We start from the raw sequence: 19619 nt of genomic DNA, 5'->3' as shown, positions 1-19619 counted from the left end.
GCTGCCAGACCTGCTGAGCTTTTCCAGCAACTTTGTTTTTGTTCCTGATTTACAGCATCCGCAGTTCTTTTGGTTTTCCCTCTAAACGCTTCTTATTCATATACCTATCCAGATGCCTTTTAAATGATGCAGTTGTACCCACCTCCACTACTTACTGTGACAGCTCATTCCATATACACTCAATCTGCTTGCATGACAAAGTTACCCCTCAGGTTCTTTTTAAATCTTTCCCCTCTCACCTTCAACCTTTACCCTCTAGCTTTGGTCCCCCCTACCCTAGGAAAAACACCTTAGCCATTCAACCTATCCATGCCCCTCATGATTTGACAAAACTCTATAAAGTGACCCCTCAGCCTCTGATGCTCCAGGAATAAAAGCCCCAGCCTATTCAGCCTCTCCCTATAACTCAAACCCTCTAGTCTTGGCAACATTCTCGTAAATCTTTTCTGCACCTTCTCAGGTTTAACAACATCTTTCCTACAGAAGGGCTACCAAAATTGAATGCAGTATTCTAAAAGTGACCTCACCAACGTTCTGTACATCTCTAGAATAACATCCCAACTCCTATATTCAATGTTCTGACCAATCAAGGCAAGCGTGCCAAACGCTTTCTTTGCCACCCTGTCTAACTGCGACTCCACTTTTAATGAACTATGCATCTGCACCCCCTCGGTCTCTTTGAGGCCTACCATTAACTGTATAAGTCCTGCCCTGATTACCTTCTACCAAAATGCAACACCTCACATGGAATTAAACTTCATCTGCCACTCCTCAGCCCATTAGCCCATCAAATTTCACCTTATATCACTTGATGTCATATTTTGTTTTACAATGCTCTGTGAAGGTCCTTGGAGTGTTACATTACATAAAAGCTGTCACATACATATAATTTGTTGTTATTATGCCAGACTCACATAATACATATGTACTGAGTGAAGAATTTGAAATGCATTCACACTTCGAGCCAGACACAAGACGATAAGAAGTCCATGTTCCATTGGCATGTGAATAAAACCAAGGCATTTTGCGTCTGTATGAACCAGTACAGCTAATGGCTTTACTTATTTATTCATTCTTGGGTAATGCCCATCATTAGCAAAGTCAGTACTTATTTTCCATGTCTTAATGAAATGAAGCTTCTCTTCTTGGGACATTTAATGCTAGTCATATTGCCATTACGACTTCAGTTAAGCCTAAAAAGAAGTTGTAGTGTTAGTGCAGGACCATTTAACACATTTTTCGGCCCTTACTTTAATGATGATGTTACATCATTTAAGATAGAAAAAAAATATATCAGAGGAAAATGGTAGAATTATGTTAAATGTGTGTAGTTAATAATGCAAACAGTGTTGTCTGAGCTATAATGTACATGGACTACCGTGTCAATGCAGCTGGTAGAACGAATAACCAAATATCTAGTGGGTTCAGCCTCCTCTACAAGCCTTGAAGCACAAAAACATGGCAAATATATGTTAATCAATTATTGCACCTTGATTGAATAAGTTTTGTTTTATTAATAAACCCATCATTATGTTCATTATGAAACTTGGCTAATTTTTGCTGTGTTTGAAATCCAACATAGAATCACAGAATCCCTGCAGTGTGGAAGCAGGCCATTCGGACCATTGGTCCACATCACCCTCCCGAAAAACATCCCATCCAGACAAACCCTCACTCTATCTCTGTATTTCCCATGGCTAATCCATCTAGCCTGCACATCCCTGGACATTATGGGCAATTTAGCATGACCAATCCATCTCGATGATGAAGTATGAATAATGACATAGATGAAGTAAAATTCCGCATACCATTCTGTTTGCCCTGCTACAGGAAGGATGTTATTAAACTGGAAAAGGTGTAAGAAAGATTTAAAGGGTGTTACCAAGATTGGAGGGTTTGAGTTATGCGGAGATGCTGGATAGGGTGGGATTTTTTTTTTCCCTGAAGCATGAGGAATGACGTTACAGAGGTTTATAAAATCATGAGGGGTATAGATAAGGCAAATAGCCGAGGTCTGTTCCCTAGGATAGGGGAATTCAAAACTAGAGGGCATAGTTTTAAGGTGAGAAAGGAAAGATGTAAAAGGGAGCTGAGGGGCAACTTTTTCACACAGAGGGTGGTGCGTATATGGAGTGAGCTGTCAGAGGCAGTGGTAGAGGCAGATACAATTACAACATTAAAAACACATTTGAACAGGTACATGGATAGGAAAGGTTTAGAGGGATATGGGCCAAATGCAGGAAAATGGGACTAGTTCAGTTTAGAAAACCTGGTCAGCATGGATGAATTGGGCTGAAGGGCCTGTTTCCATGTTATATGCCTCTATGACTAAATGTGAAGCTGCTCATCTTAGTACTGGAAGCGGTGTCTGAATTTTCTGCTGTCATTGTACAGGTTGTCATTTCATTGTCATTTATATAAATGATTTGGATGTGAACATAGGAGGTGTGGTTAGTAAGTTCACAGATGACACCAAAATTTGTGATGTAGCGGACAGCCAAAAGGGTTATCTCAGAGTACAACTGGACCTTGATCAGATGGGCCAATGGACTGAGGAGTGGCAGATGGAGTTTAATTTAGATAAACGTGAGGTTCTGCATTTTGGGAAGGCAAATCTGGGCAGGACTTACACACTTAATGGCAAGGTCCTGGGGTGCGTTGCTGTACAAAGAGACCTTGGAGTGCAGGTCCATAGTTCCTCGAAAGTGGAGTAGCAGGTTGACAGGGATGGTGAAGAATGCATTTGGTATACTCGCCTTTATTGGTCAGTGCATTGAGTATTGGAGTTGGGAGGTCTTGCTGTGGCTGTACAGGACATTGGTTAGGCCACTTTTGAAATACTGCGTGCAATTCTGGTCTCCCTGCTACAGGAAGGATGTTGTGAAACTTGAAAGGGTTCAAAGAAAGATTGTTAAGGATGTTGCCAGGGTTGGAGGGTTTGAGCTAGAGGGAGAGGCTGAATAGGCTGGGGCTATATTCCCTGGAGGGTCAGAAGCTGAGGGATGACCTTATAGAAGTTTATAAAACCATGAGGGGCATGGATAGGATAAACAGACAAGGTTTCTTTTCCAGCGTAGTGGAGTCCAAAACTTGAGGGCACAGGTTTAAGGTGAGACAGGAAAAGATTTAAAACATACCTAAGGGGCAATGTGTTCACACAGAGGGTGGTATGTGTATGGAATGAGCTGCCAGAGGAAGTGGTGGAGGCTGGGAAAATTACAACATTTAAATGGCATCTGGATGGGTATTTGAATAGGAAGGGATTAGAAGGGTCTTGGCCAAATGCTGGCAAATGGGACGAGATTATTTTAGGATATCTGGTCGGCATGGACACATTGGACCGAAGGGTCTATTTTGATGTTGTACAGCTCTATGACTCGATGACTCCAAGCATAGATAAGAGTTACACACAGCAACGCTGCAGAATCCCCAGCAATGTACACTCCAAAAAAATTGCCCAGAAGATTGAATGTTCCTGTGGGCAATTCTTGCATGCCTGGAACCTTATGAATGTCTCCATTTAATTTTGAGAATTCAGAGGGTGCGAATCAATTGATGTAAAATTGCTACTCAAGAAAAATTAGACACTTAAATACGTAGTCTAATTATTTAACACACAGCTCTCACACTCCCAACCCCTCTGTAACACACCGGACTGAACTGCCCTCAGACTTTCCCGTTCTCCCTCTGCCCCACTGCAGACCAACCCCGCTCTGCCAGACTACCCTCCCACAGAAATTCCTCCCAGAAATGTGGAGCTCCCTTCTTTCATAGAAAGGAAAGACCAGAGTGGCAATCTACATAAAATTGTCCACTCCTTGGAAAATCTGCACAGTAGTTCTATTTTACATTGTGATCCATGAAGTGGAAGGTCTGCAGTGAAAGTCCCCTCCTGCAGTCTTGGACTGTAACATGTAAAAACAGATCATTTAATATGGTCCAAAAGAAACAGAAAAGTGCCAGGTTCGAAGTTTTAAGTAATGTGATATGGACGTAAAAATGTCAAAAAATGTATTTTTGAAATCTCAGTAAACTGAGTTGTGGGAATGGGGATTATTTTCAGTTTTCATGCCCCATTTTCATGGCTAAGCAATGGTGGATGTCAGCCAGAATGTTGGTTTCCTATACACATCTCAAACAAGCTCATTCCAACCTCATTTTAGCTGGCCACCTGCTCTCGGTATTGCCACTTCCACATTGCTGGAGAGTAAACCTAACAAAAATAACTAACTCGGACCTCTTAATAAAATAGACTCACTGGGGAATGTATGGAGCCAGCTATAACTTACTTTGCTCCAAACCTCCAGCACTCCATCAGTCAGAGAAAGCAGCCATCTGCTCCTTTCTCAGCAGGTTTTAAATGTGAGGCAGAAAGCAACAGCAGTTACTGAGTCTATTATCTCAGCCTTCTGCACTGCATCTCGTCATTACAAAGAATTTGATGGTGATTATTCAGAAAGGCGAATATTGAAAAAAATACTCAGGCTGGCATATACATTTTGTTTGACATATTGTCAGAACTATTGTAATGTTCCTTACCTACTATCTTGCCAAGGACAAGAGACTTGAGGCCATTAAATGCTGTGTCTGAAACAGATGACAGTTTGTAGCTCCTGGCATGGAAATAGTCAACCTGCAAAATATTAAACGGAAATACAATTATTGCACTCAAATGCATCTGACAGTCAAATTTTTTGCTTTATTTGAGAAAGTGACAATTTCTGGCTTAGCAGCCTTAAATTTCAAAGGTTGTTTTAGAACGCTTAGTTGAATTTTTCCCATATTTTCATAGTGCCACATTTCAGAAAATTTCATGGACGGTTTTCCTCTGTGAGGCTGGACACTTTTATAATACAATTTTCCATTGTTTTCTTTCGTAATTATGCATTCTGCCCCCACAGAGGCAGGAGCTAATGGTGTGAGTGCCATTTCAAGCTGTGTACAATTTCAGATGCAGAATTGCCCTTAGTATCTTGCTGTGCAATGCAAAGCATTGGGAGAGGTAATTTGACATCCTATTTGTACAAAATGATCAGAGGTATAGATAGAGTGGACAGCCAGAGACTTTTTCCTAGGATGGAGGTAGCTATTACAAGGGAGCATAGTTTTAAAGTGAGTGGAGGTAGATATCGGGGGGACGTCAGAGGTAGGTTCTTCACTCAGAGAGTGGTAGGGGCGTGGAATGCATTGCCGGAGAGGGTAGTGGAGTCGGCCTCATTAGGGGCATTTAAGCGGCTATTAGATAGGCATATGGATGATAGTATATGGTAGGGGTGGAGATTAGATAGACCTTAGGATTAGGGTAAAAGTTCAGCACAACATCGTGGGCTGAAGGGCCTCTACTGTGCTGTACTGTAAAAAAAAAATTTGCAGACTGGGTTATGGGTGAGAAGAGGAGGCTGTCCTGTTTCTCCAGCACCACCAGAAGTGACCACGTCTATCGACACTGTTAGCATGGTCTGATCACCTCCTGCATCAGTGTGGTGCCATCAGCTCGGAGGAATGCACTCCATGTGGCAACCAAGTGAATGGCCTTGTGCACTTCAGCAGGGTAGCTACCACCATCTTCTCTCTGCTGCTTCTACTCCAACTGCTCTCAACTCCAAACAAGGCTTACCGCGTATCGTTCTCACTGTTAGAATCATAAAATCCTTACAGTGTGGAAGCAGGCCATTCAGCCCATCGAGTCCACACTGACCCTCCAAAGCGCACCCCACTCTGTCCTATCTCCCCTACTGTATCCCTGTGACCTTGCATTTCCCACCACCAATCCACCCAGCCTACACATTCCCGGATTCTACAGGCAATTTAGCACCACCAACCCACCTGAACCTCGGACTGTGGGAGGAAACCGGAACAACCAGGTGACACCTACAGCGACATGGGGAGGATGTGCAAACTCAACACAGTCGCCCGAAGTGGAATCAAACCCAAGTCCCTGGTGCTGTGAGGCAGCAGTGTTAATCTCTGAGCCATTCATGACACCCCGCTTTTGCATGTCGCATCTTTCCTCAATGGATCCACGCCATCACCCCAAACTACTAGCCCAACCTGTCCTCTGCGCTTCCTCGTTCATCCTGGATACCTCATCACCTTTCCTGACTGAAGACAGAGAAGGGCTTTCTGTGAGGGCTCCTCGACTAACTCAACTGTAATCCCTGTACTGGTTGCATCAACCTGCAGGGCTGATCATGGCCCAGTCCTTGGATTGTGAGGACATGAGTCTTTGGACCCTGATCACACCTCATGCCCGACTGACCATGGTCAACCTTTGAACTGAGATCGGATGATGCCCTTGACTGAATGGGATGGCAGTCCCCAATTGAGGGTACTCCCTTTTAATTCAACAAAGGCCTACTCCCTTTGGACTTTGAGACATAGCCATTTCCTTGAAGCATTTTTAGTGTGTTTGCTGTGTAACGTGCTGGCAAATGTGACATTGAAGCAGTACTAGGCTCGAGGGCAATATAGCTGCCTTCTTCACTGCTCAATGTTAGCAATCAATACAAGGGACCTGGCTACAACAGACAGTGAATACGAAAGAAACTCAGCAGCTCTGACAACATCTGTGAAGAGAGTAACAGAGGTTGTTGTTTTGGGTCTGGTATGACTCTTCTGTCAGAATTGGGAGGTAAAAACTAATGAAAGTGAACAAGGTTGAAAGATTGAAACAGAAAACTCTTTGAGAGCAGAACTTCTTCCTGGAAGAGAAGTGACAGTGAATTAAACACTCAAATGAAGGTAAAATAGTGTGGATGCTAGAAATCTAAAAGAAAGACAGAGTGCTGGCAAAACTCAGCCAATCTGGTGGCATCTGTAAAGACAGCGAAACAGAGTTAACATTTTGATTCCCGAATGACTCTTGTTCAAAAATGGTTCAAACAGGATAAAAGAAGAGTTATATTAGGTTCATTTCTCTTAACTGTGGGAGAGTCCAGGACCAGAAACATAATCTCCCAATAAGGGTTTGAGTCATAGAGTCATGCCAACCAGGTTTCCCAAACTAAATTAGTCCCATTTGCCTGCATTCAGCCCATATCCTTCTCAACCTTTCCTATTCATATACCTGAATGTTGTAACCGTACCTGCACCGGCCACTTCACCTGGCAGTTCATTCCCCATTTGAACGAGATAGAGATGAGGAGTAATTTCTCCTCTCAGAAGTAAATCTGTGAAATTCTTTCTTGCAGAGCCTATCAAAGCAGCGTCACGAAGTATATTGTGATAGACATATTGTTAATCAGTAAGGAAGTGAAAGGATTTGGGAAAAAGGTAGGAAAGTGCAGTTGAGGGTTATCAGATCAGCCATGATCTCACTGAATGGGGCAGAGCAGGATCAATGGGCTGAATGGCCTGAATGGCCTATCTCTGCTCCTACATCTTATGGTCTTATGATGTGGGTATCGATGTCTGGGCCAGTAGTTACAGTCTATTCCTATTTGCCCTGGAGGTAGTCGTGATGAGCTGCCTTCTTGAACCACTGCAGCTCATTTGGTGATCCCAGTGTCATACAAATTTATTTTGTGCTCTTAGTGTTAAACCTTGGTACAGTGTTCATCAATGAATTGAGGAAAGGAGACCATTTTTTAAAGGAGAAACGATAAATGCTCATTTTCTTCACTTCATTTGACAAAGTTCCTATTGGCAAACGGAAAGTGCACAAAAATATTATTTTAGGGATTAAATCAACATAGCTAGTACCTTAACATGCAGATAATTATTCAAGTTTTCATCACTTACCCCATCTAAGTGAGGTCTGTTTAGATAAATTCATAACTGATTTTTTTTGGTTCAGAGACAAGTTGGGGTGTTCCTATAAAAAATTCATAGTGGACTTTTAGCTGTTTGCAATCATCAATGCAACTTATGACAGCCAGGGTCATGTAGATACCTCAGTAAACTTAACAATAAAAGTGATTCTGGTGTAAGAGCAATGAAACAATTCTTTTTCTTCACCAAAATAACATGTCAGGCAAGACAGAACCAAAGGTTTGGTGAATTATTGAGCCGTCTTTATCCCCAGCCTTCCTGCCCAAGACCAAGTAGACTAGTTTGCAATTATAAGACCATAAGATACAGCAGCAGAATTAGGCCACTTGGCTCATTGAGTCTGCTTCGCCGTTCGATCATGTTTCTCAACCCCATTCTCCTGCCTTCTCCCCACAATCCTTGATCCTCTTACTGATCAAGAACCTATCTATCTCTGAACATAAGAACACATGATATAGGAGCAGGAGTAGGCCATGTGGTCCCTCGAGCCTGCTCTGCCATTCAATAAGATTATGGCTGACCTTTTCGTGGACTCAGCTCCACTCACCATAATTCCTTTACTGTTCAAAAACCCATCTGTCTTTGTCTTAAAAATATTCAACAACATAGCCTCAACTGCTTCGCTGGGCAGGGAACTCCACAGATTCACAACCCTTTGGATGAAGATATTCCTCCTCAACTCAGTCCAAAATCTGCTCCCCCTTAGAACATAGAACAGTACAGCACAGTACAGGCCCTTTGGCCCACGATGTTGTGCCAAACTTTTACCCTAATCCTAAGGTCTATCTAACTTCCACCCCTACCTGATACTATCATCCATATGCCTATCTAATAGCCGCTTAAATGCCCCTAATGAGGCCGACTCCACCACCCTCTCCGGCAATGCATTCCATGCCCTGAACACTCTCTGAGTAAAGAACCTACCTCTGACGTCTCCCCTATATCTACCTCCACTCACTTTAAAACTATGCCCCCTCGTAATAGCTAACTCCACCCTAGGAAAAAGTCTCTTGCTATCCACTCTATCTATAACTCTGATTATTTTGTACACCTCTATCAAGTCACCTCTTATCCTTCGTCCTTCTAAAGAGAAAAGCCCTAGCTCTCTCAACCTTTCCTCGTAAGACCTTCCCTCCATTCCAGGCAACATTCTGGTAAATCTCCTCTGCACCTTTTCCAATGCTTCCACATCTTTCCTGTAATGAGGTGACCAGAACTGGACACAATACTCCAGATGTGGCTGAACTAGGCTTTTGTATAGCTGGAGCATAACTTCACGGCTCTTGAACTCAATCCCTCTATTAATGAAAGCTAACACACCATACGCCTTCTTAACAACTCTATCCACCTGGGTAGCAGCTTTCATGGAACTGTGGACATGAACCCCAAGATCCCTCTGCTCCTCCACACTGCCAAGAATCTTTCCGTTAACCCTGTATTCTGCTTTCAAGTTTGTCCCTCCAAAATGAATCACCTCACACTTTTCAGGGTTAAACTCCATCTGCCACTTCTCAGCCCAGCTCTGCATCCTATCAATGTCCCTTTGTAACCTCGAACAGCCCTCCGCACTATCCACAACTTGACCCACCTTCGTATCGGCCGCGAAATTACTAATCCACCCTTCCACTCCTTCATCCAAATCATTTACAAAAATCACAAATAGAAGAGGATCCAGAACAGATCCTTGTGGTACACCACTCGTAACTGAGCACCATGTTGAATATTTTCCTTCCAATACCACCCTTTGTCTTCTCAGGGTCAGCCAATTCTGAATCCAATCTGTCACATTTCCCCCATCCCATGCCTCCTTACTTTCTGCATGACCCTACCATGGGGAACCTTATCAAACGCCTTACTTAAATCCATGTTGACCTCATCCACTGCTCTACCTTCATCCATGTGTTTGGTCACCTCTTCAAAGAATTCAATCAGGTTTGTGAGGCATGATCTACCCCTCACAAATCCATGCTGACTATCACGAATCAAACTGTGCCTATCCAAGTGATCATAAATCTTTTCTCAGAGCCCTTTCCAATAATTTGCCCACCACTGAAGTAAGACTAACTGGTCTGTAATTTCCAGGGTTATCCCTATTCCCTTTTTTGAACAAGAGAATGACATTTGCCACTCTTCAATCTTCCGGCATTATACCCGTGGACAGTGAGGATGAAAAGATCATCACCAAAGGCCCTGCAATCTCTTCCCTCGCTTCCCATAGATTTCTTGGATAAATCCCATCAGGCCCGGGGGATTTATCAATCTTCAAGTTCCTCAAAATTCCTAGTACGTCTTCCTTACTAACATCGGCCTCCTCTAGCCTACCAGCCTGTTTCACACTGTCCTCTCCTAGAACTAGGTCCCTCTCAGTTGTGAATACCGAAGAAAAGTATTCATCAAGGACCTCTCCTATCTCTTTAGACTCCGTGCACAAATTCCCTTTACAATCCTTGATCGGCCCTAACCTTACTCTGGTCATTTTCTTATTCTTCACGTACGTGAACGTACGTATTTGAGGCTATGCCCCCCCCAGTTGTAGTTGCCTTAAATACACTTGGCCTCCACAGCCTTCTGTGGCAATGAGTTCCACAGATTCACCATCATCTGGCTGAAGAAATTCCTCCTAAAGAGCCATCTGAGGCCACTCTGAGGCTGTGTCTGGTCCAAGTCCCTCCTTCTTGTGGCAACGTCTTTCCCACATCCCTCTACTCAGGCCTGTCAGTATTCTGTAAGTTGCAATGACATTTACCCCCGTCTTAACCCCATCAAGTATAGACCCAGAGTCCTCAACCACTCTTCATATGACAAGCCCTTCATCTCTGGGATCAGTCTTATAAACCTCGTCTGGACCCCATCCAATACCAGCACATCCTTCCTTTGGGGCCAAAACTGCTCACAATATTCCAAATGTGGTCTGACCAGAGCCTTATACAGCCTCAGCAGTACATTCTTGCTCTTGTATTCTAACTCACTTGAAATGAATGCTAACATTGCATTTACCTCACTGACTGCGAACTGAACCTGCTTGTTATCTTAAGAGCATCCTGAACTAAAACTCCCAAATCCCTTTGTGCTTTAGCTTTTCGAAGATTTTTTCCCATTTAGAAAATAAACTCTGCCTCTCTTTTTTTCCAAACTAAGTGCATGCCCTCAAACTTCCTCACATTGTTTTCAATCTGCCACTTCTTTGCCCCCTCTCCTAGCCTGTCCAAGTCCTTCTGAAGTCTTCCCAATTCCTCAACACTACCTGTCCCTCCACCTATCTATATGTCATCTGCAAATTTAGCAACAATGCCCTCAGATCTTTCATCCAGATCGTTAATGTACAGTGTGAATGGTTGTGCTCCTAACACAGACCCCTGCGGAACTCCACAAGTCACTTGCTGCCATCCTGAAAAATGCCTCTTTGTCCTCACTGTCTTCTTTCTGCCAGTCAAGCAATCCTCTATTCATGCCACTACCTTGTCTTTAACACCATTTAGCAGCCTTTGCGTGGAGCAGGGTGAATCCTTGCTAAGGTGCCTTCTCCCAGTGTCTAAGAAAATCCTTCCGAAAAGCCATGATGGCTTCAACCAAACCTGGAATTTTGGACACGATTTTTACTGCTCGACAATACCAAGAGAAATTCCAGGAACAACACCAACCATTCTACATGGCTTTCACTGGCCTGACCAAGCCTTTTGATTTAGTCAATCAGCAAGTGCTCTGGAAGATCCTGTGAAAGGGTGGCTGTCTAGAGAAATTCATCAATATCCTCCATCTCCTCCATGACAAAATGTCGGCAATAGTCCTCATCAATGGTAATACGGCAGAATTTTTTGAGGTCAAGGTAGGGGGTCAAGCAGACATGTGTCAACCACCAGCATCCCCTCCAACCATTTCCCCATCGACATCGCTACTATTCTTCAACTTATCAAGAATAAGCTTCCCAGCGGTGTGAACATTGTCTGCAAGATGAACGGAAAATGTTTCCAGCTCAAATGGTTGAGATCCAAGAAGAAATTGATACCAATCTTGCTTGGATACTTCAATATGTGGATGACGATGCACTCTCGAAAGAGAACCTTCAAGCCTCACATAATGCCTTTTGTGGAAGCATACTGAAGAACTGGTCTCAGCCTCAACCTCAAGAAGACTCAAAACCGGGCTGATACCAAGTTCCTTGTATATAACGTCATTCTTCCTCTTCTTCTACATGGGTCCAAAACTTGGACTATGTATAGACAGCACCTCAAGACCCTTAAGAAGTACCATCAATGCTGTTTGACACAGGTTCTTTGCATCATCTGGGAGGGCATGTGTGCTAACATCAGGGCCTTTGAAGCAGCTAACAGCACCGGCATTGAAGCTTCAATTATCCAAAACCAGCTTTGCTGGGTGGGCAATGTGCTTAGGATGCTTGAGTTCCAACTGCCATTGCAAATCTTCTCAAGGAAGGCACCAAACGAGTGGAGGATATGGAAAGTATTTCAAAGACTCCCTGAAGGCTTCCCTCAAGAAATGTAACATAGATATCAATATAGATATATGGGAGACCTTTGTTGAGAAGGAACTAACTTGGAGGAAACTCCTGTATGGATGACTACAGTTCTTTGAGAACATGTGTCAGCAAGAGGAAGTATGGAAAAGGAACTGGAGAAAGGAATGCCAACCATCTTAAGGGCAAGGACCAATTCCACTTCTCGGGAACATCTGCAACGTTATGGTCAGAGATGTGGTTCTTGAATCAGTTTCATCAAACACGCAGGGACCACAGAGACCATGATCAGTGGCACAGAATTTCCTCAGTGGACAATCATAATCAATTTCAGCAGTGCATTTCATAAATGGTATATATTGCTGTGCCGCAGTATTGATGGTAGCGGAATTGAATGTTTATGGATGTGGTGCTATTCAAGCCAGCCATTCTGTCCTGATGGTGTCAACCTTCTTGACTGTTGATAGAGTGGAATGTAAAGCCACAGCTTTCTAACTTGGAAGCAACAGTGCTTCCAACTGAGCCACCATCAGTACAAGTGCCTCGTTGTTCAACATGCCATTTCCTGTCAACAACGTCTCTTTCAAATAACTCTTTCAAGAAGGATCCCTCCAACATCTTAGAATAGGTTGGTTAGAAATATTTCATACCACCTTTATTTACTTTTAAAAAGAAGTAAAATGATTGAGTTGCTGGGTAGAGCTTGAAATGCATTTAGCAAGTGGAAAATAGGGCCAAATGCAGATGAGCCACATAAGTATGAAAACTCATTAAATGCCTTATTAAGTTCTGTGTGGACTTTTCAACTTTATTACAGCTTTTCTTGGTCTTTAGCCATGTACATTTGTTGGTTGCCATGTATCAATAGCCCAGAAGTAGCATTCTCATTGGAACTCCACTGCAAAGATTTGAGGATAAAATCTGTACTGAGGGAGTGCTGCACTGTCGGACATCTGACCTTAAACTAAGGCCCTGTGTACCCTGTCACGTGGATGTCAAGGTCTGATGACAACATTCAACGATGTTTCATTGATGAGGCAACTGAATACAGTTGGGCCTAGGACACCGTCCTGAGGTACTGCTGCAGAGATGTCTGGGAACTGATTTGGCTGACCTCCAATAACCACAACTATCTTCCAATGTGCTCAGTATGACTACAAACAGTGGAGAATATTCCCCTTGATTTCCACTGATTCCAGTTTCACTGGGGGTCCTTGATGCCACACTTGGTCGAATGCAGCCTTGATGTCAAGGGCAATGACTCTCACTTCCTCTTTGGAATTCAGCTCTTTTGTGCATCTTTGGACCAAGGCTGTCATGAGAAATTTGTGCACAGGAAGGTCCCACTGTTTTGATAGTGATAACAATGGATGATTAAGTTGTATCTTTCATTATTTGTTAAGGCTGAGATCTTTGATCGATTAACTTGCTTTTAATACTGACTTGAAATGACTGCCAAGATTACCTGACCACAAACTGGGGCAAGTAGGGGAGATTGTTATCTGAAGGCAATGAAACAGGCAATCAAGCAATGTCCAGAAATGCGCATTTCCTGTTTTAATTCGTACATGGATGACAAATTGACATGAAAGCTTGCCTGCACAGTACCCAGCTATGACAGACAAGGGGGCAAGACTTGGGAATTTACAAAAGAATCCTATTTAAACAGTTACTTTTGAGGATCAGAAAAGTCAAAGAACATGGATTGGTAACAGCAGAAAACTGTCTGTCTTTCTCTCCTCATTGTTCCTCCTCATCATCTTGGAAGACAGTCCTCAGTGGGGAAAAAAAAATTGGGGAAACAATCTTTCACTGAGAACTCAGGGATATCTACAGATTCCACCACTGCTGATGAAATGATTCAACAACTAATTAACAATAGTTGCAGGCTTTTAGGGCAGCACGGTGGCTCAGTGGTTAGCACTGCTACCTCACAGTGCCAGGAACCTGGGTTCAATTCCAGTCTTGGGTGACTTTCTGCGTGCAGTTTGCACATTCTCCCTGTGTCTGTGTGGGTTTCCTCTGGGTGCTCTGGTTTCCACTCACAGTCGAAGGTTTGCAGGTTAAGTGGATTGGCTATGCGAAATTGACCATAGTGTCCAGGGATGTGTGGCTAGCTAGATTAGCCATGGGGAATTACAGGGATAGGGTGGGGGTGTGGGCAGGATGCTCTTTGGAGGGGCAGCGTGGACTCAATGGGCTGAATGCCTGCTTTCACACTGTAGGGGTTCTATCAACAGGGCAGATGTCCTTGTCAATATATATCTTTCAACCAACATCACTGAAACAGACCATTTGGTCATTCTCACATTGATGCTTGTGGGATCTTGCTGTGCACAAGGTTATTATAATGTTTTTTGCATTGCAACAAAGATGGCAATTCCAAAAAAAAAACCTTCATTGTATATACAGCACTTTGGAATATCCTGAGGTCATGAAAGTTGCAATATTAATGCAAGTTGTTTGTTGCTTCTTGGTCATATGCTTTGGTCGTCTGCCTACCTCGCAATATATGCATCTGGGTGCCTGTCTTTGTTCTGTTGTGTTTATGCGCAAACTCTTTAGGGTGGCTCAGTGGTTAGCATTGCTGCCGAACAGCATGAGGAACCTGTGTTCGATTCCACGTTTGGGCGGCTGTATGGAGTTTGTACGTTCTCCCCAGGTCTGTGTGGGTTTCTTTTGGTTGCTCTGGTTTCCTCCCACAGTCCACAAATGCGCAGGACAAGTGGATTAGAACATAGAACATAGAACATTACAGTGCAGTACAGGCCCTTCGGCCCTCGATGTTGCGCCGACCTGTGAAACCAATCTGAAGCCTATCTAACCTACACTATTCCATTATCATCCATATGTTTATCCAATGACCATTTAAATGCCCTTAAAGTTGGCGAGTCTACTACTTTCGCAGGCAGGGCATTCCACGCCCTTACTACTCTCTGAGTAAAGAACCTACCTCTGACACCTGTCCTATATCTATCACCCTTCAATTTAAAGCTACGTCCCCTCATGCTAGCCATCATCATCCGAGGAAAAAGGCTCCCACTGTCCACCCTATCTAATCCTCTGATCATCTTGTATGTCTCTATTAAGTCACCTCTAACGAAAACAGCCTCAAGTCCCTCAGCCTTTCCTCATAAGACCTTCCCTCCATACCAGGCAACATCCTGGTAAATCTCCTCTGCACCCTTTCCAATGCTTCCACATCCTTCCTATAATGCGGCGACCAGAACTGTATGCAACACTCCAAGTGCGGCCGCACCAGAGTTTTGTACAGCTGCAACATGACCTCATGGCTCCGAAACTCAATCCCTCTACCAATAAAACCTAATACACCGTACGCCTTCTTAACAACCCTATCAACCTGGGTGGCAACTTTCAGTGATCTATGCACATGGACACCGAGATCTCTCTGCTCATCCACACTACCAAGAATCTTACCATTAGCCCAGTACTCTGTATTCATGTTACTCCTTCCAAAGTGAATCACCTCAAACTTTTCCGCATTAAACTCCATTTGCCACCTCTCAGCCCAGCTCTGCAGCTTATCTATGTCCCTCTGTAACCTGCAACATCCTTCCGCACTATCCACAACTCCACCAACTTTGGTGTTATCCGCAAATTTACTAACCCATCCATCTACGCCCTCATCCAGGTCATTTATAAAAATGACAAACAGTAGTGGCCCCAAAACAGATCCTTGAGGTACACCACTAGTAACTGAACTCCAGGATGAACATTTCCCATGAACCACCACCCTCTGTCTTCTTACAGCTAGCCAATTTCTGAACCAAACCGCTAGATCACCCTCAATCCCATGCCTCTGTATTTTCTGCAATAGTCTATCATGGGGAACCTTATCAAACGCTTTACTGAAATCCATATACACCACATCAACCGCTTTACCCTCATCCACCTGTTTGGTCACCTTCTCAAAGAACTCAATAACGTTTGTGAGGCATGACCTACCCTTCACAAAATTGGCCATGCTAAACTGCCTGTAGTGTCTAGGGATGTGCAGGCTGGACGGATTAGCCATGGGACATATCTGTATTAACTGACATGAAAGCTTGCCTGCACAGTACCCAGCTTTGACAGACAAGGGGGCAAGACTTGGGAATTTACAAAGAATCCTATTTAAACAGTTACTTTTGAGGATCAGAAAAGTCAAAGAACATGGATTGGTAACTGCAGAAAACTCTTTGTCTTTCTTTCTTCATGGTTCCTCCATGGAATAGGAGATAGGGCAGGGGGAGGGGTGTGGTGGTGGGTCTGGGTGGGATGCTCTTTGGAGGAGTGGTGTAGACTTGATGGGCAAAATGGCCTGCTTCTATCTACACTGTAGGGATTCTATGATTTTAACAATTGAGCTCGAGTAAAAGAAAAAGTCCTTTCTCTACTGTGCTAATATGAAGCACCTACACACAAAGGAACACTGAAAAGTACTGGATATGTAAGTGATGCAAGTTCATTTCACTGAATCAAGTTTTTTACATTGTAATTATGTAAAACTATGTTTCCATGCACTGAAAGCTATTCCTACAGTGAATACAACAATCGTCTCAGAGTGCCATGCAAGGTCTGTGACTGGCTCTTTATCCAACTTGTTTAGCCAAGCAAAAAGCTTTCCCTGATATTTCTAATTGACACTGACCTCTTCTGGTTTACAGACATTAACATTCGGTTAATGCCTTTCAGGTAGACTTGCGCTAACATGGTTTCCCAATTACAGTGAGATTTGTTTCTTTCTTACCTGGAATTAACCACATTCACCATGAGAAAGGAATACCAGTTAAACAGCCCGGAGCATGTGGAGTAAATCAAGTGCGTCCATAATGAGAGCTAATATATAATGATGGTGCAGGCGCAAATTGGACACACTGTAATATTATACAAAACTCTGCACAATTAATCTTGAAACTGCCAAGGGCTTGGAATACATTGAATTCCAGATGCACCATGGCATGTGATTATTGGGCACAGGAATGTTCTCTACGTAGACTCTTCCTTAAGCGACATGTTCGTGTTGCAATGCAAATAGGGATGAAGTGAATGGTCAAGTAGTCAACAGTGCTCTAAAATGAGTACTTTTTCATTGTGTAAAGGTGAGACGGACATATAACAAGGGGTTTAGTAAGCGATACTAACAAACATAATGTTATTCAAATCATTTCATCTTTTATAACCTTCCTACCAACTGACAGCTTTATTCGAAAGATTTGAAGTCGAAGCTAATAGAGCTCTACAGCACGGAAACAGAACCTTCAGTCCAATGAGTCCATGTCGATCATAATCTCAAACTAAACTAGTCCCACTGCCAGCACTTGGCCCATATCCTTCCAAACCTTTCCCATTCATGTACTTATCCAAATAGTTTTTAAATGTTGTAACTGTACCCATTTCCACCTCTTTCTCTGGAAGTTCATTTCACACATGAACAACTTTTTGCATGTAAAAAAAATTGTGACTCATTTTTTTTACATCTTTCTCCTCTCACCTTAAAAATATGCCCCCTAGTTTTGAACTCCCCCACATTAGGGAAAAGAAACCTGCCATTCACCTTATCTATACCCCTCATAATTTTATAAACCTTTGTAAGGTCACCCTTCAACCTCCAGTAAAAAAGTCCCAGCCTATCCAGTATCTCCTTTTAATTCAAATCCTCCATTCCTAATAGCTGAGAGAATAACACAAAAAGATTTCACATTATCACATTTTAATCCTAACAAGTGACTAAAGATAAACTATTGACTAAACTCTTTTTTTCTGTTGACAGATTAAATTTTAAACTACAGAAAGGAACACTTCCTTCTCATAATTGCCTCTAATTGCACTCTTCAAGGAATTATAGACCTCTCAACAAAAAGGCCACACTTGCTTGAAGAATCCAATGGCTCCCTAGATCTCTCCTTTTGCTGAATAGTAACTGAGTGACCATCTTCAAGCACATGGCTTAGTTTTCAAGAGAGATGCTCAAATACACCACCAGCGGTAAAACCTATTGAATTCATTCTCCTTCCCCTGGTCATGCCAGTGCAAATCTCCTGGATTCCTTCAAGGGCTGTGGATTGTATCTCTTCAACTGAAGACCAGCTCCAAGCAGTCTCTTCTCTCTGATGATCACACAGAGCTGTTGCAAGATGTGTTACTCATTAATTCACAGGGAATCTAGTAACAGGATCTCGACACTGGCATTCTCTATGCTCTACCCTGTGGTAATTGGGCAGAAGTGAACCCAGGTAAAAAAAAATGTTGATTACCTATTCTCGAACTCCACTCTATGTTAGAAGTAAATGGGCAGATTTCAGCAAAACTATCTACGATTCAACATCGACAAAAATCCAGAAGTTGTTGGAAAAGCTCAGCATGTCTGGCAGTATCTGTGAAGAGAAACCAGAGCTAACACTTCAGGTTGAGTGACCCTTCTTCAAAGCTGGAGAACAACATCTACAACAGCATTCTGGGCGACACCGAGTCTACTCAGTATAAATCAAGACTGTGGTATTATGTCCTTATTTTTTGCTATCTAAACTATCTAAACATTCCTTTGATCTCTATTCATCAAACCACTCAGAGTGCCTGTGAGGCGGAGTCAGAACACATTGCTTTTCATCTGTTCTCTATTTAAATATGCAGTCAAAAATATCTCAATCTTATAAACCTCACAATTCTAACACATTGAGCTTGTATTTAATAGCACATTCCTATTCCATCCTCAGTTACCAACTCCTTGTACACTGCCCTTTGGTAACGTCAGGTCCAAACATACAATTTAGGAGTACGACTAGGCCACTTGGATCTTCAAACCTGCTCCTCCAATCAAAACAATCTGGCTAATCTGATTACTCCAAAGACCTGCCTACCCTGATGGCATTTCTCCCTCTCAATTGTCAAGAATCTGCCTTTCTCTGCCTTAAAAACAGTCAAAGACTTTGTATCCACCAGTTTTTCAGGAAGACAGTTTCAAAAATTCAACACCTATCGTGAAGTGACCTTTCTCCTCATCTCTATCTTAAATGGCTCTAAAATGATGCTTACTTCTAAATTCCCTCATGAGAGAAAACATCTTCTCCATGTACATCCTGTCAAGACCCGTCAGACTGTTATATACTTCAAGTCACCTCTTACTCTTCTGAGCTCCAGCCGATACAAGCCTAGTGTGTCTGACCTTTCCACATAAGAAAACCCACTCAATTCCAGGTGTTAAATTAGGAGATCAAAACTGTATACACATTACTCCAAATGTGGTTTCACCAGCACCCTGTATAACTGAAGCATCAACCTCTGTACTTTTGTATTCAATTTGCTTTGTGATAAAGTAATAACATTCCATTAGCCTTCCTAATTACTTGCTATACCTGCAGACTAAACATTTTTG

General features: G+C 42.8%; 1 protein-coding gene across 1 annotated transcript in view; it reads right to left on the bottom strand.

Annotated features, from left to right (window-relative positions):
* LOC109930579 (contactin-associated protein-like 5) overlaps window positions 1–19619 on the bottom strand; it is a 1093911-nt gene that overhangs the window by 49088 nt on the left and 1025204 nt on the right. The window contains exon 21 of the mRNA XM_048598831.1: window positions 4540–4633. Within this exon, the coding sequence (XP_048454788.1) occupies window positions 4540–4633 (94 nt within the window). The remainder of the gene's footprint in view (window positions 1–4539; window positions 4634–19619) is intronic.

This window comes from Rhincodon typus, chromosome 7 (genome assembly GCF_021869965.1).
Source record: "Rhincodon typus isolate 14 chromosome 7, sRhiTyp1.1, whole genome shotgun sequence".
In the NCBI taxonomy this organism is placed as follows: Eukaryota; Metazoa; Chordata; class Chondrichthyes; order Orectolobiformes; family Rhincodontidae; genus Rhincodon; species Rhincodon typus.
The sequence above is the reverse complement of the archived record's forward strand: the minus strand, read 5'-3'. Positions and strand labels throughout refer to the sequence as shown.